At 40.1% G+C, this 27,133-nt stretch overlaps 1 protein-coding gene across 2 annotated transcripts in view; it reads left to right on the top strand.

Moving 5' to 3' along the window:
• The first annotated feature begins 344 nt into the window (after positions 1–344).
• The window catches only part of LOC114642862 (gastrula zinc finger protein XlCGF57.1-like), a 477,081-nt gene continuing 450,292 nt past the window's right edge, over positions 345–27,133 (top strand). The window contains exon 1 of one of the 2 annotated variants that reach the window (XM_051921756.1): positions 345–835. In XM_051921756.1, the coding sequence (XP_051777716.1) occupies positions 495–835 (341 nt within the window). In that variant the 5' untranslated portion in view covers positions 345–494. Of the gene's footprint in view, positions 919–27,133 lie in introns of both variants that reach the window. The other variant, XM_051921755.1, reaches the window with a different exon arrangement.

Below are 27,133 nucleotides of genomic sequence, written 5' to 3'. Positions count from 1 at the left end.
GCCTAAGCTAACAAACCCCTTATTTCACTTGTTTGTCTTCTCCTGTTGTAGCTGCGCATTTCAGCAAAGTTAAATTCCTCTTTCATCTCCTCCCTCCTGACTTTTCTTAACACAATCCTGTGCTCCTACTTGTACAAACTTTCATCGAAATAAACTGATAAGACAATTCTAGGACCCCAGCAGCACTGTACGTTTAATTCAAGTAGTGAATACTGCTGACCCCCAACTGTGTAAGATGGTCTGCTTGATTCAGAGTCTGTTGGACCTTCACTCCACCCCCCAAGATTGTTTTACATCTGATAATCTGAAACGAAGAGCAATTAGTTACTGTCAGAATGCTATGAACTGTCTAACTTTACATAAACCATAACATAGAGCCTGTTCTAAAATGATATTCAAGTGTCTTTAGACATAAGTGATGAAGTTTTAATGAAGTTAATTCCTGTTCTTTTCACAGAGACAAAGAAAAAGCTGCTGTTTACTGGAACATCTCAATGGATGTGAAACAGGAGACCTGTGATGTGGACGCAAATATCATGGAGAAAACTGTAAATATTAAGGAGGAGGACTGTCAGTGGGAGTCCATCTACCTTAAACAGGATAGTCTGAGCATCAAGGAGGAGGAGAGTGAACCGCAGTCAGTGGGCATTAAAGACGAACCTGAAGAGAAGTCTGTCAGTATTGAGACACATAACCGTACAAATCTGGACATTGTAAAAGAAGACAACCTTAATGATGGGTGTCAAGATGGAGTGGTGACCAGGTTAGACTCTTCTCATAGCAGACACTGTTCATCTCCAGAGCCTTCTATCAATGTGAAGTCTGAATCATTAGAGTCTGAACCAAAGAGGGCTGATGAAACTACATCTGTTAGAGCTCAGAAAAATAAGCGACCACCTTCAAAGAAGTCTGGAAAAAGTAAGTGTAAAATCAAAATGTGTAAGATTTAGGGTTGGGGTTTATGAGCTTGAAAGGTTGGGTCTTGTGATTTTTATGAGAAGCTTAGAAATGGAGTGAAAATACTTTATTTTATTGTGTGTTTAAATGTAGTTTGTGATTTATGTAAGGTTTAGCAATTTGCTATTCTTCCATTATAGTGACTTTATGCAAAAGTCGTCAGCCTATCCTCGATAAAGAGTGCTATACAAATGTCCAAGAGCAAGACAAAGGTATTGATCCCTCTGGAATTTCCTGGGTATCCATATTAATTCCTCTTAACAATGTGGTCCGATCTTCAACTAAGATCTGATTACAGACGGCCTCAGTTGTCCTAAACTACTGTAATAACACAAACAATTGGCCGGCTTCTTGTCAGTCCTGAACACATCATTTAAACATTCACAGTCCACTCCATGACCCTCCTGTCTTTACAGACTGGTTGACCCTTCTTTAACAGTAATGACCTAAACAAAACTTTTTGTAGCTACTGATCAGCAATGAATTTTAACCCATTCCTTCATTCCAAACCTTTTCAGTTCCTTCATCCCTGAGAGCCCTTTTCTGATCAGTTCTCTTTAGGTCAGGCCACAGCATCTCGTGTCTCTTATTGGCCATTCCAGAACACCAGTTACCGTATGTTTAATCCTTTCTGTTTTTGATTTCTTCCTGTGTTTGGGCTCATTGTCCTGTAACATCATTTATCTTTTGTTTAGCTTCTACTATCCTGATATTTTTCTGTCAGATTTCTTGATAATATTTTCAATTCAGTGACCGTTGATCATGTCAAGTGTTCCAGGCAATGAAGAAACATGCAGGCCAAACCATGATGCTCCCTTCACCTTGATGATTTAGTATTGATGTGCGCTTTTGTATTACCTCCAAACATTGCGTTGCAGGTTTTGACCAAAGACTTCAACTTTTGTCTCATTCATTCATAGAACATTGTCTGTTCTGGAACATCATGATGATCTTTTACAAGTTTTCAGATGTGCAGTGATGGTTTTGCTAGATTGCATTGATCTCCTTGGTGTTGTCCTTCTGTAAACTACATTCTTACGCTTTTCTCCATAAGAACACATGGACAGAGACTTTCTCAAGTCCCGGAGACTTCTGCAGGCCCTTTGCTCTGCCTGTCTGGGTTCCTATTCACCTCTGCTTTCATGCTGTGATCTTTGTGGGCTGCCCATTCCAGTATTGAGTTTCCTCCATTTTTGTAGACAGTATGGCTTTCTATGCATTGACGGACACCCAGGACTTCCAAAATTCTTTTATCACATTTGCCAGCTTTACACATCTCTTCAGTTCTTCTAAGGTTCTTATGACATCCTTAAAGAAGTATTTGGATGAAACGTCAAACCTTTGAATTACACATTGAAGCGGTGGATTGGAGAAACAACTTAGACTGACATGCTGACATCATTCTTATATCATAAAGTGACAAAGGCTGTGTGTTCTGTGCTAGTCTGTGCTCCTTCTATGTGAGTGTGCATTAAATATGACTTTTGCTCCTAAACACTTTGTTTTTTTTGGTAGACTATTAAGGAGCAGTGAAGCAGTTTATTAGTTTTTAACGTTTTTTTTCTGTTTACAAGGGTGTTTTTTTGTTTTGTTTTGTGATTCACACAACAGCAGGTGTTACTCCAGTCTTACTCCAACCTTTGGGTTTGTGGGGCAGAGGGTGGAGAAAGCTTTTGTAGTATCCAGCAAGTCAGTGTGATAGCAATAAATAGGCAAGAGTAACTGTGATTTGTTAGCAGAAAGAAGTTAAACATTTTACATATGATGTGGGATGGATTCAAAGTAATTAATAAAATCTCTGGAGTGGGTAAGTAAGGAGGTAGAAAAGAAGCTGCAAAGGAAAACAGAACATCTGAATAAGTCATTTAAGATGAATAACCCCAATGCTAACAGTAGTGCATTTGAGAGCAACCATTAGGAAAGATATGAGGTCTCTAAAAGACAGTTAAAGAGAAATATTGTAGCCAAAGACATTCTTTCAGTATTTTAGGAGTAAAATAACAGTCAAGGAGGAAGTGAAGTGCCGCATGAACAATAAAGGGGAATTACAATACACAGATAGTGAAATATAAAATACTTTGAACTTTACATTTTCTGATGATTTCATGTCTGAAAAAGTGGATAACCTCTCAGTTGTAACAGGGACTACTAAGGAGGTACTGAGGGATTTGGAAATTGTAGAGAGAGACGTGCTGCTGAGATTGAAATGGTTGAAATCAAACAAATCTCCAAGACCAGATGCTATTTATCCTCAAATGCTTACGGAGTTTAGTGAATATATATGTAATCCTTTGATGGATATTTTTTAGTAGTCACTGCACACTGGGACAATTTTTATGAACTGGAAAATGTAATCCCATTATATAGAAAGGGTGATTGGGAAAATTGAAGTACCAACAGGTCAGTAAGCTTAACTTGCATCACAGGAAAATTAATTAAAGGAATTATTAAGGAAAAGATTGAGTGACACATGGCAAGAACAGGAATTTTACTAAACAGTCAGCATGGATTCAGATGAGGGAGGTTGAGTTTTACTAATATGCTGGGAATCTATGAGGAACCAACCAAAGGATATGATCAAAGTGGAACAGATGATATTATGTATCTAGACTTTCAGAAAGTATTTGATAAGGTGCCACTAAACTAAAAGAAGTGAAAGTTCAGGGTGTGGTGTGTAGATGGGTGCAGAATTGGTTAAACACAGGAAGCAGAGGGTTATGGTGCGAGGAACTCTATCAGAACTGGGTGGTTGTAAGAGTTGTGTCCTACAAGGGCCAGTGTTAGGGCCACTGCTATATAAATATATTGTCACACACGTGTGATTGGGAGGCAGCTAAATGGCCTAAATGATAGAAATACCACGCCAGACCAGCGGGCGGCAGGGAGCACTGACTGTCTCTCTCAATCTCTCTGCATGGAAAATCCTGCAGGGTTCTGGCACCAATGATGACATCACTTCCAGTCCCAATAATGTCATTTCTGGTTCCGGGTCTGATGACTTCATTTCCCTTACCGGCCTTTAAAGCTGCCATCTTACCTCCATAATATCCAAACTATTTTGGACTCAAACCTGTGAACATCTCTTTTCAATTTTCTTCAATTTTGCAGCCGGGAAACAATATACGGGTGGCTGTCCCAAACCTTTATGATGTCCGTGACACATCTTTGTGACAGTGGCTTTTTAATATCGGTTGAATTTTCCCAAATCTATTGCGTAACTGCGTGATATATTCTAACATATTGGTAGATGGAAGAGCCTCTTCTTCCCATCCTTCTTTTAAAATATCTAATATTCCCCGAGGTTGTCATCCTTAAAACAATTCAAAAGGAGAGAACCCTGTCCCTGCTGACCACCTTGCGGAGCATTTGTTTGAGAGTCTGATTAAATCTCTCTACTAGACCATCGGTTTGCGGATGATACACCTCAGACTTTAAATGCTTTATTTTAAGTAACTTGGCCATTTCCCTAAATTTTTTCCGATGTGAAAGGCATCTCTTGGTCTGTAACGACTTCTTTAGGGATGCCATCATGCGCATGACCCCTACATTTTCCCGTGTGATAGCTTAAGACGTGGCTGAGAGCAAGGGAACAGCCTCTGGGTATCGAGTAGCATAATGATATAAATGATTTGGATAGGAATAAAAATAACAAGGTGGTTAAGTTTTCAGATGATGCCAAGGTAGGTAGATTTGGCAGATAATTGAGAATCTGTTGAATCATCACAATAGAGGGATTTGGACAGTACACAGGCTTGGGCAGATTTGTTGAAGATGAAATTTAATTTAAGTAAATTCAAAGTATTACATGTAGGATGTAAAAATGTATGGTTTGTATACACAATGGAAGGTCTTATGAGAAGGATTTCTGAGTTGTAGTGAAGTCATCACCACCGACTACTAGACAGTGTTCAGAAGTCATTAAGAAGGCTAAGAGAATGTCAGGTTATAAAGCGCCCTGATGTGTGGAGTACAAGTCACAGGAGGTTATGCAGAGGCTTTATAAAACACCGCAGGCCTCATCTGGAGTACTGTGTGCAGTTTTAGTCTCCAGGCTACAAAACAGACCTAGCAGAGGTAGACAAGTCCAGTGAAGAGTGACTAGGCTAATTCTAGGGATGTCGAGGTATGAGTTATTGTGACGATGTGGGTTCTGCTCCATGCTCCCATCTGCCTTTTGTGAGCTCTTGAACCTGACACCGTCAGTAATGTCACCGATGAGCTGGACAGTGAGGCACAACAATGTAACACGGGGATGGTGCAAAAAGTGCAAAGTGCTTTATTAAAACAACAATCAAAATCAAAACAGTGTTCAAATAAATAAGTGCAGCGTCTCTCAAAAATCTTCAAATAAATAATTCAATAAAACGTTGTGATTTGTGGAGGTTAAAAACAATAAATAAATCCTTAAAAAACGAGGTTAAAACAATGCCTTTCTACTGGTGCCCTTCTCCTGTCCAGGCTATGCACCAGGGGAGCCACCCTACTTGCAGCTGACCTTCTTTCTGCCTTCTCCTGCTGGTCTGTTCCCCTCGCCCATCCCTGGCTACGGTGGGCTTCACCTGACCGTGACTTGGGCTCTCCAGTGACCAGGGTGCTCATGCTGGGGCTTTCACATCTCAAGTCCCAACTCCCACTGCCTTCTCGGCCTTAAGTGGCGAGCCATCCTACTTCCGGTCACTCCAGCTCCACAATAATGGACAGTGGGAGTGACCACTACTGCCTGCTTCTGGGGTGCCGGCCAAACACCCAGGCTCACTGCTCAGCTGCAGGTGTTCTCTACTACGAGCACCTTCTCTCATTCATGCACCGGCTTTCTCCTCCTACTTCCTGCCTTCTCTCTTTCTCAAATTCCGTCCGTTTTATTTTTTTTTCTTCCCTTTCTAGTCACCTTACGCTTCTATTTATCATGGGGACGTGGATCAGATGTGGCAATTGGCAGCTCCCGGCATCAATTACGGATGCAGACGACTCTTCACCTGTGCACTTAAGTGAGGACCGTCTGCATCACAAATCACGCGGGAACTGCTCCGGCCACACATACCACGCCCCCTCTCTCTAAGCCGCTAGTGCAGTGATTATTTATTTTAAAAAGTGGCCTTTTTGACGTGAGCTGTGGACCTGCTATACCACAGTTATCAGAAAAGTTTAAAAGAGATCAAACTTTACAGTTTAAGCAAATGGAGATTAAGAGGAGGCATGACTGAAGTATTTATAATCATGAAGGTAATTAAAGCAGTCGAGCTCTACTTGGCTGATAATTTAAAAAGAGTTCAACAAGAACAGGAGGACACAGTTGGAAAGTTAAGGGAAAATTTCACATAAACATCAGAGAGTTTTCCTTCACACAGAGAAACACAGACACGTGGAATAAATTACCAGATAGTGTGGAGAGAAGGACTTTAGGGACCTTCAAAACTCGAGTTGATGTTGTATTAAACTAGGTGGATCAGATTAGCAGATCGGGATGACTTGCCGTTCTCAAAAAGTTGTTTGTAAAATTTCCAATTTCTGTTTACACAAAGGAAAGTAACTTTGCAAGGCTCTCTCTTTGTTTACCTTACTACTCTGTATGAGAAGGGGGTCTCTGGCCATTAGACTCACAGTACATCAAGGCAACTCATGTACTCTTAATTTAAGAAACCGAATAATACAATGTGTTGAGAAACACAAGGATTATTTAAATTTGATAACTGATTATTTGTTGACAGTGAAGAAAGGACGCAGACAGAGGAGTCTTACAAGCATATCACAGAAGAGATTGCTTCTTTACTTGCTGTTTAGAGTTTGAATTTATCTTGGCTCATATAAACAGTTTTATCATACCAGGGCCTTAAAGATGATTTCTGATGTTATATGGAGTTTTTGTTGTTCCAGGTTCAAATGGTCCTTTTCTCTCTTCAGAGTTCACTCGTCGTCTTTGCTCTCTGTTCCTTTGTTCATGGTGTGCTGTGATTCTGTCTTTCTCAACTCACTGTTAGGCACTTTACTATTCCCTCTGCACCTCTCTGGCACAAGAGGGTTTGTACTGAAACTCCCGTCTTGTAATAATGGCTCTTTTTAAGTCTTGGCAGACTTCTCAGGAACTAGAACAGAGGTTGGGAAGAGTGGCTCTTAGAGTCAGTTCAGGACGTCCATGTCCAAGGCACTATGGAGAGGAGCTTCCCGATCAAAGAAAGTTTGTGAACTGTTTGCTCTGCACAGAGTGGACGGCTTCTCACACCAAAAGGGAGCAAATGGTCAGCTTTCAGCCCACAAAGAGAAAGCATTGTCTGCTTCTTGGCTCCCCAGAGAGATCATATCCTTAGTCTTCATCCACCAAAGGAGACAGAAGAGGTGAATTCAGCTACATTTAAAGGAGGGTGTAGCCCCTGGTGATTGAATTAAAGCCCCTTCTAGTTGCAGATCCAGGGCCTGCTTATAGGCTCGTTATTTTTTCCATCACAAACAGGCAGGTTCAGTTCTCGGTTAGAAGCCTAAGATGAAAGTCAATTTAGGTGTTGATTTGTTTGATGAACACTCTGAAAAGCTGCAGTCTTAACTCTGATTTACACCTTTGTGTTTAGATGAAGTACTGGGCTGATAACTGGTATGAGCTGCGCTTCAGCCATTCATTCAGGATTACAGGGTGAGGGGGTGCAGCTGACTTTCTGCATCCTTATTAAATCTTCTGTCTTAACAGGTCTTGAGTGTCACTAAAAATCCTATTAAAATGGCGAGGCCCACTTTGACCTGCACAGTATGGAGTATCTGGTGTTGTGACATAAACACTTGATGTGTGGCTTGTGCAGCTCCCCCTCCTAGGCCTGGTGTGGCAGGTGGTCTGTGTGTCTCAGTGACCCATGTGTGATGTCTGGAGATTTGTGCTGCTGACCAGAACTATAAAGTGTAACTGTGACATTGGTGACCAGTATTTTGATTGTTATTTAAATTGTGCTTATTTGTGATGAGCAAGACAGCATTTTTCATAGTTTTGTAGAAAAAAAAAAATATGCAAATAAATTAGTTTCAGTCTCTTAACACTTCTAGTCTGTTATTTCAAAATACTAGCACAGTGAAGTGTTCATTTAGTAAATTGTGCACGATGGTGAAATGTTAACTCTGTGTTTTGATCACATTGTGTATTTAGGACTCTCTGTTCACTGGATATGCTAGGCCTTACATCCATCTTATTTTGTGTGTCTTGTTGCCTTTGTTCATTGGACATTACACCCAGGCATGGGTGCCACACATTGTATTGTTATATATTTATTTAGAAATGTTTGTGTAATTGTTAGTTTCTCTTTGAAAATTATGAGAAAATAAAGCAGTTTTGTTGTATATGACATTTTTTCTTTCTGAAGTTGCTGTATATAATTTTAATTTAATCCTTTTGCCTTTGTTAATTTACTTAACAAGCAGTGGAGCAGTGAGATAAGCACTTTGTTGCCTGTGCAGTTTTACCACTCCTCAGGTTGGCATGACTGGTCTGCCTCAGTGGTCCTCCCAGTGATGTTGTGTGGAGATTTGTGCTCATGACTGGGTGAGTCTAAGAGGAGGTGGCAGACAAAGAACAATCCATGAATGGCCCTCTTGCTCGTCTTGATCCATTCACACAACTTGTAGAGATTGAATTTCCTAACAGCAAAGCTTGCACAGTGGCATACAAAAGTTCATGCACCCTGGGCAAAATTTCTGTTACTCTGACCAAGTAAGTAAGTAAAAGATGACCTGATCTCCAAAAGTTATAAAGTTGAAGATGACAAATTTCTTTAATATTTTAAGCAGGATTACTTTTTTATTTCCATCATTCAACTTTTGAAAATAATGATAAAAGGGCCTGAAGGAAAAGTGTGGGCACCTGTATGGTCCTTACTTAGTAACACCCCGTTTGGCACGAATCACAGCCTGTAAACACTTTTTGTGGCCCGCTAAGAGTCTTTCAGTTCTTATTTGGGTGATTTTCTCCCACTCATATTTTCAAAAGGCTTCTAGTTCTGTGAGATTCTTGGGCCGTCTTGCATGCATTGCTCTTTTGAGTTCTATTCACTTTGAAGCCCAGGGCATGTACAGCCACCCTAACCTGACACAGACAGGCAGGACACAAGTTTCTCCACACAGCCCACTTTTATTTACAGGTGAGAAGCACTTTCTACGCTCCTCACAAGAGCACAATGTCCACAACAACAAGCACAGTCTTTCTTGCCTCCAGTCCTTTTAACCTCCACTCCTCCTCTCAGGTTTTGTCCTTCTTCCTCCCTACTCTGGCCATTGAGTAGTGGTGACTGGTCCCTTTTATAGGGCACCCAGATTGACTCCAGGTGCCTCATGCATAACGCAGTGTGTAGAATTCACACTAAAACATGGCATACAGACAAAAGCAGAAATGTGCGTACGCACAAAAAAAAAATCCAGATGCATAAATCTGTGCGTACGCCAACTTCCACGTTCTTCCGCTCCGCTCTCGGTCAGCGTGAAAAGTAACGCATGTGCACGTGCCTTCCACCACTCCCCAATTCCTCGCAGAATTATGCCAATTTCAATATGCAAATCAAAATAAATAGCCCTTAAGCTCAGTATTCTGTGAAACGACGATGGCAAAAGCACAGGGGAAAATAGGAGAATTTCAGTGAATAAAAGCAAATAAAAGGCGAGTCATAGCCCACTGTCTGAGTGTCATATGAAAGTTTATTAGGGTACAGAGAAAATAAAAAAAATAGGCACACCATGGCAAAAAAAGCTTGAAATGTCAACTTTAATCTCGAAATTTCCACTTTAATCATGTAGTTTATTTTGTCATTCTGCGGTGGGTTGGCACCCTGCCTGGGATTGGTTCCTGCCTTGTGCCCTGTGTTGGCTGGGATTGGCTCCAGCAGAACCCCGTGACCCTGTGTTCGGATTCAGCGGGTTGGAAAATGGATGTATGGATGGATTTTGTCATTAAAGTAGAACATCATAAAATTCATCATTAAATCGTTTAATTTACTAGTTTCTCAAATCCCACCGTAACTAAAGTAGCACGTTAAATGTTTTGTTTTGTATGTGTTTTTCTGTGTGCTCTGTGTGAATCACTATGTGCTTCTTAAATGGGCTTTCTCTTCCTCCAACAGGACACAGAATCCATTACATTCATGATATTACAGCTCTCTGAACAATTTAAATGCTGAGATGTATACTTGATATCATTTGAATTAAAACACTCTATTAAACATGGGAACATAGTGGCACAGTAATAGTGATGAGCTGGCGCCTCGTCCAGAGATTGTTCCTGCCTCCATCAAGATGCTTGCTGTGCTGTGCGCGACCTTCGATAAAATAATTTATTGCAGCAGGACTGTCTCTTTCAAACATACTAACCCCCAATTCCTGTCCTTCCTTTTCTTTCTCCAAGTCACCAATCACCACACGATCAGCTCTGTAATAGATGTCAAGCCATCTGTTAGCTTAGAATGCCGATTCTTCAAAACTTTTAAGGAACATTGAAATATCTTCATAGTACACGATTAATTATTCTATCCATCTATCCTTCCAGTGTTGCACCAGTCCCAGTAAGAATACAGCGCGAAGCAGGAACAATCCCTGAAATAGCTAGCGTTGCGACACCGTGTCCTCACGTGTTTAATTATTAACAATATAGATTATTTAAATGAAGTTAAAGTTTTATCTGTATAATGTCGTCGTCTTCTTTTGGCTGCTCCCTTTAGGGGTCACCACATCTGATCATCTTCTTCTATATCTTTCTGTCCTCTATCTTGTCCTGTTACACCCATCACCTGCATGTCCTCCCTCTTCACATCCATAAACCTCCTCTTAGGCCTTCCTCATTTCCTCTTGCCTTGCAGCTCTATCCTTAACATCTTTCTCCCAATATACTCAGCATCTCTCCTCTGCACATGTCCAAACCTGCACAATCTCGCCTCTCTGACTTTGTCTCCCAAACGTCCAACTTGAGATGATCCTCTAATGTAGTCATTTCTAATCCTATCCATCCTCGTCACACCCAATACAAATCTTAGCATCTTTAACTCTGCCACCTCAGCTCTGTCTCCTGCTTTCTGGTCAATGCCACCGTCTCCAACCCATATAACATAGCTGGTCTCACTACCATCCTGTAGACCTTCCCTTTCACTCTTGCTGATACCCTTCTGACACAAATCTCTCCTGACACTCTTCTCCACCCACCCACTCCACCCTACCTGCACTCTCTTTTTCACTTCTCTTCCACAATCCCCATTACTCTGTACTGTTGATTCCAAGTATTTAAACTCCTCTACCTTTGCCAACTCTACTCCCTGCATCCTCACCATTCCACAATGGCCTCCTGCTCATTCACACACATGTATTCTGTCTTGTTCCTACTGATCTTCATTCCTCTCCTCTTTACATCATATCTCCACCTCTCCAGGATCTCTATTCAACGTGCTCCCTACTATCGCTACAGATTACAATGTCATCAGCAAACATCATAGTCCATGGGGACTCCTGCCTAATCTCATCTGTCAACCTGTCCATCACCATTGCAAATAAGAATCCCTGATGTACTCCCACCTCCAACATGAATACATCCGTCACTCCTACCGCAGACCTCACCACTGTCACACTTCCCTCGTACATATCCTGTACAACCCTTACATACTTCTCTGCCACTCCCGACTTCCTCATACAATACCACAGCTCCTCTCTAGGCACCCTGTCATATGCTTTCTCCAGGTCCACAAAGACGCAGTGCAACTCCTTCTGGCCTTCTCTAAACTTCTCCATCAACACCCTCTGAACAAACCTCGCATCTGTGGTGCACATTCTTGGCATGAAACCGTACTGCTGCTCACTAATCATCACCTCACTTCTTAACCTAGCTTCCACTGCTCTTTCCCATAACTTCACACTGTGGCTCATCAGTTTTATCCCCCTGTAATTAGTACAGATCCTGCACATCCCCCTTAATCTTAAATATCCTCTCATTTTCTAATATTCCATTTAACAATCTGGTTAAAAACTCCACTGCCATCTGTCCTAAACACCTCCATGCTTCCACAGGTATGTCATCTAGACCAATGCCTTTTCTATTCTTCATCCTCTTCATAGCTATATAATGTAATAAACATATTTTGCTGCATTTCATCTTAAAAATGATATTGTCATCATATGTAAATACGCGCTTTATAAAGTGGCTCAGGTTGTGCAATATTATAACTGTATCGCAAGTTTACAGTGAGGTAATTGTACTTATAAGTACAAAAGATCTACAAGGAGCATTTGAAATGATTCAGTGCGTTTAGAGCTCTTGGGATGAAACTCTGAACCATGAGGTCAGTACAGGAAAGGCTCTGAAGCGTTTTGCCGTATGAGAGTAGTTCAAATAGTCAGGATGGCTGAGGCAGCATGTGCTTGATGCTGTATCCCGTTAATTCTCTTTCTGATCAGCTGCTGTAGAGCTGTGATTCCACACTCCGATACAGTGGGATGAATACTTGAGAGTAACAACGCTAAAGCTACTATGGTATTTGGAATAGTTTGGCCATTCCGTGAACCATTATATTGTTACAGGTTAATTACAATCCGATGCCTTAAATTAATTAACAATATGTGGTTAATTTCAGTGTATTTGATAAAGCCGTGTCAGGGATGTGGATCTAAAAATGAAAGGGAAACACTGGAACAGGAGCACTACATTGATGCTGGGGGCTGCCAGTTTGCAAAACCAAGCAGGGAACTTGCGTACACCAAGGATTTAGCTGCCCTGAAAATGTGTGTGGCTTTACACCAAGTTTAGTTTTTATACATCATGATGTGAGCATGGAAACGGGAGTATGCAACATTTTTGTGCGTACACACCGTTTATACGTGAGGCCCCAGGCGTCCAATGACCTTCTTCCTGCAGCACCTCCTGGTGTGGTGGAAGTGCTGCTAAACGGGGCTCAGTAAACATCCAGGCACCTCCTGGTGGTGGCAATGGGTCCCAGTAAGGTTGAGCATCCATGCTCCAAAACCGTGGCCCCATTGCAAGCCAAGGTGGCTGCCCTCTATCGGTCTGGGGGAGACAGTATTCAGACTAAGCCCTCTCCCCCTGTCTTTCTGTGCTGGAGGCATCACTGCTGGGATTGGGCCCAGGCAGTCTGTCGCATCACAGATTGTCATTAATGTTCAGATCGAGAAACTGAGAGAGCCATGACAAAACATTAAGCTTGGGCCATTGTGAATTCTGGGGTGCAGTTCTGATCATTATCCTTTTGTAGAAGCCATACTTTTTCATTTTTAACTTTTATAGATGGTGTGATGTTTGTTTCAGAATTTTTAAATATTTAATTGAATCCATTCCTCCCTCCACCAGTAAACAGTTCCTGGTGCTCCTGGCTTCAACAGAAGCCTGAAATGTGATTGATCTTCTCCCATCCTTAACAGTCAGAGACGTTTTCTTGTCATGGAATTCTGTGCCCTTTTTCTTCAAACACACCTTTGCACATTGTGGCCAACAAGTTCTATTTTGACTTAATCAGTTCACAGGACGTGTTTCCAAAAGGCATCGGGCTTGTTTAGATGTTCATCTGCAAACTTTGAATTTTGTGGTGAGGACACAGGAAATTTTTCTTCTGATGGCTCTTTCCTGAAGGTTATATGTGTGGTGGTGTCGCTGGACAGTAGAACAGTGCATCACCACTCCAGAGTCGGACTAGAAAAGACCATCAGGAAGCTTTAAGACACAGGGGTTTAGATTTGCCATTCTAGCAATGCTGTGTGCACTTCTCTTGGAAAGTTGACTTGGTCTTTCAGACCTCAACTTGATTTCCACCATTGCTGTTAACTGCCATCTCTTCATAACGTTACCAACTGAGGAGGTGGCTAATTGAAAACTCTGACATCTTCTATAGTCTTTCCCTACTTTGTGACTATAAATTATTTTATTCCTCAGAGTGTTAGACAGCTGTTTAGAGGAGCTCATGGCTGCTGATTGCTGGGACAAGGTTTGAGGCGTCTGAGAATTTATACAGCTTTGAATTTTGCATCTCCTGGCCATTCATAATGATGATTGTAAACAAGCCAAAGCCCTAAGGAGCTAATTAGGGTCTGACGTCTTGGGGAAAAAAAGACATCTGAGACCTCCAATCTCTTGGGGTGCACAAACATTTCTGGGGTACTCCTCCTTTTTTCACTCTAAAAATCAAAAATAAGACACAAATCCTGTTTAAAATGCAGAAAAGAATGTTTTATCTTTAACTTTATGGCTTTTGGAGATCAATTAATCTGATATTGACTTAACTATTCACAGTAACAGTTATTTTCATCAGGGGGGTCCCCACACATTTGCATGTCACTGTATATGAAATGTCATGAAAGTGTTCATCTTGGTACTGCTACGTCTGAAAAGAAGCATCCTCTCGCCATTGTATATCGTGCATACATGTTATAGGACTTAAAAGATGGAACCCTAAACTTCCTACTATAGAAAATGGTGGTGTATCTAAAATGATAAATTGCAATTATTTTTGAGGGATACTCTGATTTTTTTGTCCTGTCCTGATCATATGTCTGGTTCTTTTCAAACACTGCCATTATTGACAGCTAAGACACATTTGTTTCCTTAGCAGTTTTCCTGCTTTCACTGCATTGTTGAAAGTCGATGTGCTCAGCTGTGTGTTGTACCTAAACGTTTCTCATCAAATTAGTTGCGGGAAATGTCTTTACTTTAAATACACCACAACTAACAACTAACTTTTTCATTTTAAACTTTATATATAAAATTCATATCACATTTCAGATACTTTAAGATATTTCCACACAGCAGTTATTTTCTTCACCACTTTCCACTCTGTGCACTCTGTCAGTTGTACGCGTGTCCTCAGCTTAACATATTCCATGTCATGAAATCAGTAGACCAGTCAACCAACTACAAGCAGATTTCACAATAAACACCAAAATCTGGGCAATTTTAATTCAAGGCCAATTAATTTGTGTAACACTACTGTTTAATTCAGTTGTATTTCTTCTTTATAGCGCTCTTCATTGAGTGCAGGCTTGGACTGCTTGATGTTTGCAGCCATAACAGAGATAATAATTCCATACATGAACACACACAATGGATCAAATAGACAGTAAAACCTGGCAAATTTTAGCTTACTCAACATAAACAAGTCCTGATAGTAGATACCCTTTAAAATTATAATGGTGAGTATAAATATCACCAGCGTGTCACAAAGGTTACCAGTCCTGGTGTCACCTGCCACTCCTCTGTAGAGCTGAAACACCAACAGCTGAGCTCTTCCTCGGTTTTCTCATCTTCTATTTTTTTCTCTGATGTCACTGCAGTTCTGTAGGCCTGTGCACTGAGGCATCACTCATCCATTGCTCTCTTTTGCTTTGGTTAATGAAAGAAGACATTTTGTTGTTTGTTTTGGTGTCAAGTAGTTTTAGTTCAAGTGTGGATAAATGTCAGGACACATTCTAATTATTGAAGGTGCACTTTTCATGCTTGGCGTGGCATTCTGTTTTATATAGTACCCACCATAATGGCGGATGCAATGAAACATTCTTCTTGCATTTACTCCTTTAATCCACTGTTTAAAATTACAAATTAAATAATTCAGATGTAATTAAAGTACAAATTACTGATTTTCATTTAAGGGGATTTGCAAACATTTCAGTCACACCTTGTAGAAATGACATCACTTTTTCTGAATCATCCTCCCTTTTCATGGTACCATAATGGTACCATAGTCCTAAGACACCTCCGCTTACTCCTACCTACAGACTGCCTTTGGTCTTTGTAGTTGCCATTGATCAACATGAGGGCAAGAGCTGTGCCAATGAAAGTCAAAGAAGCTGGAAAATAATAATGAAATCATTAGAGACATCGGAAAACCTTAAGATTACCCAATTCAACTGTCTGGAATATCAATAAAGAAAAAACACACTGGTGAGCTCAGTAATCAGAAAGGGACTTGTAGGCCAAGTAAGACCACCACTGCTGAAGACAGCAGATGTTGCTGCAGATTTCATTTTGATCAGGACTTGCATACCCTGATGGTAACGATATTGCATGTATCTCTCTACCGTCTTAAGTATACCATCCCATACAGATGGCATTACGTGGCTCAGGGTGACTGAGAGATTCCTCACCAGTCAGGCAGTTCACACTGAAAAGCTGCCATCGCCAAATCACCCACAGCTGTTAAGACCTGTAAGAGAACTGGGATTGTGTGATTTCTGCATGATGGTCTCTGTAATGAAGGCTGCAGTTCAGCACACACTTCAAAGAGGATGACAGTAGGGAGTCTAAATCAGCTAAGTCATCATCATGATCCAAAATGTCATTGTGATACATCAAAACTCACTTCTTGTGTAGCCTGTCAAACATCAGAATGTGAAATGTGTAATGAAATGAAATTTTCTTTTCAGTTCTTCGTTTTTCCACCTGGAGTTGCTAAAATACCAACACAAATAAAGTCTGCATGGGACTTACAAATGCTCAAAACTTGAGGGAACGTTGAGCCAATTTAAATGGCAAGTTCTAGTTTTATAAATCCTAACTTTTGCATAAGAAACAGCTTTCATATATGTGGCCGAGCATAAGGAAGTTTTATACATGTGGCCCTGGTGAGTAGTTGTAATAAAGGACATACAATTAACAAATTAAGTGTGTTTTCCAAGTACAACAAAAGTTTTATAATTGCTTATGCTGATCAAAGGTTGTTCCTAATTTCAGCCATCATGTATTTAATGTGAGTTAATGTTGATAACAAGGCAGCGAATTGAAAATAACTGCTTTTTTTTTTTTTTTTCCTTTTTGTTTTAAATTTTACACAGGAAAGAAAAATCACTGCAGTGTGGAATGTGGCAGAGAATTCTCTAACAGGAGTGCTCTTCAGAAACACACGAGAGTTCACACTGGAGAGAAGCCATATTGCTGTAATGAATGTGGCAAACAGTTTTCATATATGAGCAATCTGAAGGACCACACTAGAGTTCACACCCGAGAGAAGCCATATTGCTGTAATGAATGTGGCAAACAGTTTTCACAAATGAGCAGTCTTCGGAGACACACGAGAGTTCACACCAGAGAGAAGCCATATTGCTGTAATGAATGTGGCAAACAGTTTTCACAAATGAGCAGTCTTCGGAGACACACGAGAGTTCACACCCGAGAGAAGCCATTTAGCTGTAATGAATGTGGCGAACAGTTTTCATATATGAGCAAGCTTCAGATACACACGAGAGTTCACACCGGAGAGAAGCCATATTGCTGTAATGAATGTGGCAAACAGTTTTCATATATGAGCAAGCTTCAGAGACACACAAGAGTTCACACCGGAGAGAAGCCATATTGCTGTAATGAATGTGGCAAACAGTTTTCATATATGAGCAATCTTCTGAGACACACGAGAGTTCACACCAGAGAGAAGCCATATTGCTGTAATGAATGTGGCAAACAGTTTTCATATATGAGCAATCTTCAGAGACACACGAGCGTTCACACCAGAGCGAAGCCATATTGCTGTAATGAACGTGGCAAACAGTTTTCATATATGGGCAATCTTCAGAGACACACAAGAGTTCACACCGGAGAGAAGCCATACTGCTGTAATGAATGTGGTAAACAGTTTTCACAGATAGTCAGTCTTCAGAAACACACGAGAGTTCACAACAGAATAAAAACAGTAGCAGTTCAAAAATCAGTCCAGAAAAACAAGAACCCTTCAGGACTCAAGAGTGAGGTTCAGTCGTGTCCTGAAAACTAAGCAAACTAAACTTTTGTTGAGAAATGAATCTCAAAGATAGACAGATAGATACTTTATTAATCCCAATGGGAAATTCACATAATTCTTTGCATTTATATAGCGCTTTTCTCACTACTCAAAGCACTCTGCAATTGAAGGTTAAGGGCCTTGCTCAAGGGCTCAACAGAGCAGAGTCCCTTTTGGCATTTTACAGGATTCGAACCGGCAACCTTCTGATTGCCAGTGTAGATCCCTAGCCTCAGAGCCACCACTCCGCCCTTTAAAAAGAGAGGCCATATTGCTGTTTGGAACGTGGCAAACAAATCTGTGAGAGCAGTACACTTCAGAGACGCACCAGAATTCACACCGGAGAGAAGTACAACTGAACTGTCCTGACTTAAGAGTGAGGTTCACTCCTGCCTGGACAGTAAGCACATGTAACTGACTCAAATCCATCCTACTTAGTGTTGTGTCAAAAACAAATCAACATGGAGTAGAAATAGAAGTTTATATCCTTTTTCCTTTTCCAGAAACAAAATAAAGAACAGGGCGTTATACAAATGGCTTCTCACCAAAGTCCCTACATCCTCCACCATGTGCCTAGCTCTGTTTTCATAACGTACGTATTACATATAGAACTATCCATCCATCTATCCATTTTCCAACCCTGCTGAATCCAAACACAGGGTCACGCGGGTCTGCTGGAGCCAATCCCAGCCAACACAGGACACAAGGCAGGAACCAATCCTGGGCAGGGTGCCAACCCACCACAGCATACTAGAACTGTTTACAATATATTATACACATTTCATCAGGAAAAAAAAAAACACTTTACAATATACATAGCCTCGCACAATAAATAATAGTTCAGCTTTATAATATTATACATTTTGCTATTTTAATATAACAAAAAATTAAAAAACTTACCTTGACAAAATCAAAAAAAAAAAGAACAGGGTTTCATACAAACAGCTTCTTGCCAATGCTTATTAAATAATAAATCAAATCAATTACTAATAATTATAAACACAAAATATTAATACAAAATCAACAAAATAAAATGTAAAATAAAAATTTAAATCCAAAATATACATATGCTTATGCTGTACACCACGCCAAATTATGTTTTAACACTGTGGCAGTGCACTAAAAGAAGAAATTCTTTTTTAAAAATTTTATTTTGTTTTTGTTTGTTTGCTTTTGATAATAAATCATACAAAACTATATATAAGAACTCAGTGGGGAGGGGGCACATAACTTATTTAACACTCGAGAATTACCAAATAATATACATGTCAAATAAATAGAATAAAATTAGAAAAGGCTTGGAGAGAGCAGACTTACCTGTACAGCATCCACCATCGCCTGAGGGTGCCTGCCGTCTGTGGGGAGTCACATTAATTAGCATCCGTACTCCAAAATATGACGCTAAGTTTACACAAACAATTGCTTTTTGGAAAATTCATACCTAAAAGATACAAAAAAATTATAAAGACAGAATGCACTTTGCTACACATATTGCAGTACTGGATGTGGCCAACAATTCTCACAAATCGGAATCTTCTGAGCCACAAAGAATTCAGACTGGGTGCCACCTCCAGAAGTGGGCTTCATTGGAGAAGATCTACACTGGGGGCTATCAACCCTTTGTCATGGCATACCATCCCAAAAAATATAAATGTTCTGAAATACCCAAATTTTATTTTGGTGTTAAATTGTTAATTACTGAACTGTTGTTATGTTAAACTAAAGGTGGAATTTCTTTTTTCACCCAGAAAATGTTCTTTCAGAGAGCTTTTATAAGGTACTAGCAGGAGTACCCGCCGTTGCCCAGGAATATATAACCGTTGAATTTCCCAAATGAAAGAAACAGAACATAGAAATAGAACAAACAGTTTTCTGATTCACATTTTATTTTAAGTTCCTCCACTTTGGATTGTGTCTGCTGTGGCGTTTGAAACGCCCTTGAAATAGACTTTTCTCTGGCATCTGAACTGGACCGTGAAATTGTACGTCTTTTTTTTTTTTGGTGACATGGGTATTTTCGCATAAAGCAGGAAAATTATAATGTGTTACGTGGTATTACGTATGGAATATGCACCACAGAGAGATGAATTTACCTTATTTACACTACGTCGGAAAGCAAACAAATCATAGACATATATAGATAGACAGCGCATTCACTGTATTGCCCAGTCGACACGATACGTCAGAGCATCCGCCATATTGCGAGTGGCAAAAGTGCCATTTTAAACTAATACAGGTAGACGTGGAAACCGGGTTTTCTGATGAAAAAAACAATAACGTTTAAAACAGTATCGTTTACATACAACAGATTTTGGCGAATCGTTTAAATGTAATTATTTATATCCATTTATACATTAATAATGGCAATTATTAAATAATATTACTAATTTTTTATTATTATTAAATAATTCCTCCCATATAAGTAACATTTCTCGGACTGCCTTCTTCCATCTCTGAAACATTTCTGGACTTCGTCCTGTTCTTACACAACACAGTACTGAAGTATCAGTTAATGCCCGAGTCACCTCACGTATAGATTACTGTAATGCTATTCTATCTGGCATCCCACAAAAATGTATCCATTGCTTACAACTTCTTCAAAATTCTGCTGCCAGGATAATAACCTGCTGTTCTAAATCCACTGAACATATACACCTCTTCTCTCTCAACTTCACTGGCTCCCTGTTCACTACAGAATACAATACTAAATACCGCTCTGAACATTTAAAGCTCTCCACAACCTCACTGATCTCCTCCAGACTGACACTCCTCTCGCTCACTCAGATCCTCATCTGCAGCTCGACTTTCTGTACCACACATCAGACTCAGTGCTATGTGAGCTCGAGCGTCTCTCATTGTGCTCCTCTTCCCTCTCATATTCGTCAGCTTGATTCAATAACACATTTTAAAACTGCCCTCAAAACTTATCTTTTTAAACTGGTATACCAATTGTGAAGTTTGCACTGTTGCTGCCAGTTATCTTTGTTTGTTTGAAAATTATTGATGTTTATAATTCTCTTGTTTTAATTTTACTAATGTTGTTTAATTTTATTGTAAGGTGACCTTGAGTGCTAAGATTATAAAATTGGATTTTCTAATGGCGCAGTATAACCAAAACAATTGTTTAGCCTCACCTATGAAATGTAATCTCTGTGATCTGGTTTGGAGCGTACAGCGGTTTGTACAATCCCAAGCAGCACATGCGTGAGGCATCTTTATCCATTACTTCACTCCACAGCGGTGCCACTCGCAATGTGGTGGTGACGTTGACGTATGATGGTGCTGGTCATGAGGCGTTTAGTAATTCTATGTCTATGGTCGGCCTTCTCATCCTTGGACACTTCCGCCATCTCTTGTCAATTTAAAGAAACACAGGTAAAGAGCGACGCACAGAGACCAAAGCTGCCGCTAGATGGCGCCGCAGTGAACTTCTGTTGCAACATGTGGCCATCTTAAGTTCAGAGACGTGTGCCGAACGTTGTGTTGGTGAAAAGGTGCCCTGCGGTTCACCACGAACATTTTTCCCAACCAAACATACCCCATGACCTTCTCCTGGTCACAAAGGAGCCCCATGCCCAGTTTGGTGGCGATCAGAACCCTGGTGGAGATTTGTATGGGGGACAAACAAGCGTACATACACACATACATGGACTCTGCTTTATATATTAGACTAGCAATGTTAATGTGCTGAACTGGAGGAGATTAGGATTTTGTAAGTAATGAGCAATGTAATGAATTTAATTTAAGTAACGTTTCCCAGCACTGGTCGCTTGTGAACGTTTGTTTTTGTTTGTGGGATATCATCACTTCAACAATTGGTGGAAATAAACTGAAGTCTGCTTAAGCAACTGGTTAAATAAATAGGCAGAAATGCAATAATGTTTAATTTTTCATCTTTCTATCATTTTAAAGACAGAATTATTGACATAACCAATCAAAGTTCCAACTAATTTGCATTGTTGTGTGGCTCAAAAGTATTAATTAATCCTTAAGCCATTCACTATTTAGTGTTGTACTGTTTGTTCATTTTGTTTGTTACACAAAACTGTTCAATAAAGAAACCAAAATAATTTAATATACATAGGCAACTGATTATTAAAACTGTTTTGTATTAGAAAGTAATCCCTGAGTTATTTCTGCTTTAAAGAAAAATATTAATTGCTTGAAGGAAATATGACAAATTGCAATTAATACAAAGTGACTTTCGATTACAAATTTAAAATGAGAGATTAATTGCAATTGAATTTTTAATCAGTTGTCCTCATGCAAACACATAATTTAGAACCATTACAAATGATGATAATCATAATAATTGTGTACAATATCCAGCGCCATTTCTTGCTCTATGAAGTCTCCACAGAAGCAGAGGGCCATCGAAGCCACTAAGGGCCCCCCCAAGCTGCAAGTTCAGCCTCAGTATATTTGGGGAGTATGAACATCACCTGTCTGTGTGTAGCCAGCTAAGCCCCGTCATGTGTTTCATGAAGCACTTACAGTATGCTTGTCAAACAGTGCGTGCGTCAAACTGCTGTCTGTCTGTGGCACCAAATCCTAATCCCTGATAAGAAGGATGAGGCAGACCAGAATTATGGTAGAAAGATCTCAATTAACTGCTGAACGTTGCAAAGGTAGGAATTGCTGCAATGGATTTTGTAGCGCTAAATGTCTAGTTGCAGACAAATATTTACAGTATGTGTGGTTTCTGAAACAGAGCAAATACAATAACATAAAATAACAAAATAAAGGCTCAGAGAACGCTAATACAGTTCATGCCCAAAAAGGTCAGTAGATGGCAGCAGAAATTAACAGAGCGCTATGACGTGCAGTCGTTGGCAAAGGGCACTAAATAAAACTTACTAAATACGTTAGCGCTGTACAGACTGAGACAAATCACTACTTAAACAACTATTACCCAGTCTGTTTTCTTGAAGCTCTTGTATATTAATAAAGAAGCAACATTTCTGAATGTACTTATACAGTTTTGAAGTCAAGTCAAGTCAACTTTATTTATAAAGCACTTTACATACAACAGCCGCTGACCAAGTGCTGAACATAGGCTAAAATAAATTTTAAACAAAAACAAAATAATAAATAAGTAAAATAAAATACAATAAATGAAACTAATTAAAACATAGTCAACACAACTAAACAGAGTTAAAACAGAGTAAAATCAACTGCTCACACAGGATCAAACGCCAAACCAAAAAGGTAAGTCTTAAGAGCAGACTTATAAATGGGCAGTGAGGAGGCCTGTCTAATGAGGATCGGCAGTGAATTCCAGAGCCTTGGAGCCACAACGGTAAAAGCCCTATCCCCCCTGAGCTTTCACTGAGTCCTCGGCACATCCAGAAGCAGCTGACCAGCTGATCTGAGTGAGCGGGAAGGAGAGTGCATATGCAGCATCTCAGCGAGGTTTAAGGACTGGCTAAAAGGCGTGCAGCAGCATTTTGCACCAGCTGGAGCCGAGACAGGGTGGACTGGCTAACACCAACATACAACGAATTAAAGGTTGAAGGTAAAACTGAACACATTTTGACATAAAGGGTTGTCTGAACATGTTAGTAAAACAACGTTACGAGCTTTATCATTATTTGCAAAAAACTATTTCTAATAAACAGCAAAGCATAACTTTCATCAATTAGATGCACACAAAGTCAACAAACAATTGAATAAATGCGGGTACGTGCAGACTCCTGGAAGTACAGCGTTTTCCGCGTATCAGATACAGAAATAACGTGCGCATTGGCAGAGAAGGTTTGGCTTGTGTTTGTGGGGTAATCAATTCAAAATCAATGATTATCAGCTGACTGTCTTGTCGTGCTATGAGTGACGTCTACCATCATGTTTGATAGGAAAGCTCGTTGACACCGCATATCATGAGTAGCTTATTGGATCGGCAGAACTTGAATTGCCTAGTGATGGGCAGAGTGAAGCTTCACGAAGCATAGAAACATTTGAATCATTTGTGTCGAAGCATTTGACACTCACCTCTCTAGTGACACCTCCTGGCCATTCGCATTAATGTTACACAACTCAAACACAAACTCGTGATCAAGTTCAATGGCTTCTGTTCAACTCTAATGCTTTTAGTTTTTCGCTGCTACAGACTGGCGACAAAGAGAGGGGTTCGTCAGCGGCTTCCAGTGTCTGAAGTGTAAATAGATTTATATTTAGTTTCATGTGTATAACAAAACAAATCATATGAGTAACGATTTCAACTGTTATTTTGGTGGATGATTGCAGGTTTAGGGGTTTAATTAATTAAATATTAAATTAATCAGATGGAATGTGTTCTTACTTTGGGGGGGGGGGGGGGGGGGGAGGGCTACACGGTAAATGTGTTAGTGACTGGGATTGCGCCTCTGTCACTAGAAGATTGATTAGGAATGATACAGACTGGACAACTATCATATTTGTTAAAGGAAATGTTTTATTTTTTGTACTGTGCTGCGATTAAGACAACTTTTTACATATAAATTCATCGTTATATGATATAAGTTCATTGTCAGGCACCTGGAGCACATCCGGCACAAGATAAAAGGGGCCGCCTCACTCCATTCAGGGAGCAGGAGTCGGGTGGAAGAAGGCAACGCTCGGGAGTGAGGAGGAAAGGCGGCTCAGGGAGGACTGTTGAGAGGCCCTGAAGTGAAGGGTGTTTGGTGCTGGAGCACTGTGTGTGTGCGGGACTATTTGGACACTTATATTGTACATACTGTAAGTAAACTGTGTGTGGTGGACTTAAGAGTGGTGTCTGTCTGTCTGTTGTAGGGCTGGCTTTCACAATATATATAATCCTGTGACAAGACTATTTTGAAGAGATTTTTTTTTTTACAAATCAGCTACAGATCTGGGAATCACTGAATAGTAAAAACAATTAATGAGAGTGTCTTGCGCATATACTGGTGTAATGACCACGTCGACTTTAGTGAAGCGTTTCTTAGCCTCTCTGCTATGATCGACATGGCGTAGAGTAGATTCTGGATTGTTATAATACGTGCTACCTTACACAAAATATGCTCATCAGTTTGTTACAGATTCTACGTGGACAGGATTCCACACCAAGGAACGAGGTGCTCCATGTGAATCATTCATAATCTCTCCTAAACGTATTTGTTAAGTTACAGACAAGTACTAAGTAGTTGTTATTTAAAAAGTCTGTTTTTTCAACTGGGCAGTGACCATACACAAGCCCAACTAGGATTTGAACTCGCGTAAGCACATCTTACAGATACAGCAAGAACAGCTGCTTTTTCTTCTCCTTCTTCTTCTTTTGTCTGCTCCCGTTAGCGGTTGTCACAGCGGATCGTCTTCTTCCATATCTTTCTATCCTCTGCATCTTGTTCTGTTACCCCCATCACCTGCATGTCCTCTCTCACCACATCCACAAACCTTCTCTTAGTCCTTCCTCTTTTCCTCTTCCCTGGCAGCTCTATCCTTAGCACCCTTCTCCCAGTATACTCAGCATCTCTCCTCTGCACATGTCCAAACAAACACAATCTCGCCTCTCTGACTTTGTCTCCCAACTGTCCCACTTGAGCTGACCCTCTAATGTCCTCATTCCTAATCCTGTCCACCCTCGTCACACCCATTGCAACAGCTGCTTTTTCTCTTTGAGCCAAAGAAGGTCCATCGGTGAGTCGGTGACCAAATCGGCTGCTGATTGTGCCAAGTAGATATTGCTGCAGACCGGAGTAAAATGGGCGTGAATATCATTTTCAACTTCGGCCAATCATATATTAAATTTGCGAACTTCAGGCACTGATCAGCCAATCGCAAATTTATACGTCTCTGTCAATCACCTTTTTATTTATCAAATCCCCAATCGGTGTTATTTGTCATTCATGTTGCACTTTAGCCAGTTGCCTTATGGATGTGTAAAAAGAAAGGTGGGAGTCATTTCTAAAGGTGGACGTGTAAGATAAAGTGACTGTAAGAGACGGAGTGTATATTCATAAAATACATCTGTGACGATAGTCTACTAGTGCCAGTATCTTACACTATAACAATCTGTCGAGTGCATTATTAAGACTGCAGTGTATTTTTACCAACGTTATTTTATGATTAGCAGTTCTGAAAAAATAATGATAATAAAAGTTTGGATATGAGATATTCATTGTTACTAAACAATGTCTGAAGAAAATTTTAATGAACATAACAATACAAATTTGTGTCCGCCTAATTTTAATGGATTGACGTACACTTAAGTGTGGGCTCTACTTGATTGAGTCAGTCAGATTAAAACAAATGTTTGACTGTTGTTGTTTACTCGAATGTCCAAATGAAATAGTCGCCAACATTTAACAAGTCACCTTAAAGACGGGCTATAAACGTATTACAGTTTTAAACGTTGAATAAACTGTCAGAGTTAAATCTTTACTTCTATAATACACAACCCTAAAATGTGTTGTATTACTTTCATTACTATTTATCCACATTTATTTATTTAAGTATTCCTAATATTCCATTGTCCCCCTGTCTCCCCGCAGGTCAGCCTCTGTTCTTTGTTTGCTGATGTCTGTTAAATATTCTGCGCTCTTCATGTCTGTTCTCATCACACCAGCAGCTCCAGTGAGTTTCTTGCCTGTGGATCTCGTATTCAAGTTTGTTTTTAGTTGTATTATGATTACAGAATATTACAAATCACATACTTGACACTCTCACGTTCAGGTATCAGGGAACAGACAACGTTAAGAAAGCTGTGACTTTAAAGAATCCATTGGCTGTCTCTACATGTTATCAGTGTTAAATGTAAGAAACACAGTTATCATAGAGCTAATAGTCACATTTCAATTATTATTTTTATAATGAAGTTTATTATATTAAACGATCTGTGAAGAGCAAATATTATGCCTTAAAAAGAGTAATAATTTTGCAGTTTTTGTGACTGTGCACCTGTTAATCAGGGTATTCAGTTATTTGACTTAATTGGACTTTTATTACTTTTGGGATTTTAAATACCTCTTTAAGATCATCAAATATGTGTCTATTGTAATACATATTACTTATGTAACAGTTACATTTAGAGATTGAGACTTGACAGATGTTTGTTTGTAGTTCATATCTCATTGAGCCTCCATTTGACTCCATCAGGTCCTAGTGGTGTGCTGAACACATCAGCCTGTCTTTAGGGTCTCTGAGACTGGAGGAGGTCAGGAGTCCAACTGTACAGCAGGCACTGATGGGCATCAGCATCACGACTGGTGACAAGTTAGAGATGGCAGATAGTTCAGCTGGACATCATCCTATATGACTGCCCAAGCAGACGGCATATTAAGAGCCCACCGAGTGTGTCTACTCCAGTAGAACTGACCAGACGGCCTGACATAACAACCTGTACAGCTGTAGAAGACTCCACTTTACTGGTCATGTTAGCACACACTGCACTGAGGCTGGCAAGTCTGAACCATTAAATCATTCAGTCAGCTGGGGAATTTATTTTGGCAATGGTATTACTGGTAAGG

The sequence above is a fragment of the Erpetoichthys calabaricus genome, assembly GCF_900747795.2.
Source record: "Erpetoichthys calabaricus chromosome 1 unlocalized genomic scaffold, fErpCal1.3 SUPER_1_unloc_23, whole genome shotgun sequence".
In the NCBI taxonomy this organism is placed as follows: Eukaryota; Metazoa; Chordata; class Cladistia; order Polypteriformes; family Polypteridae; genus Erpetoichthys; species Erpetoichthys calabaricus.
Note: the sequence above shows the minus strand (reverse complement) of the source record. Positions and strands in the feature narration are given on the sequence as shown.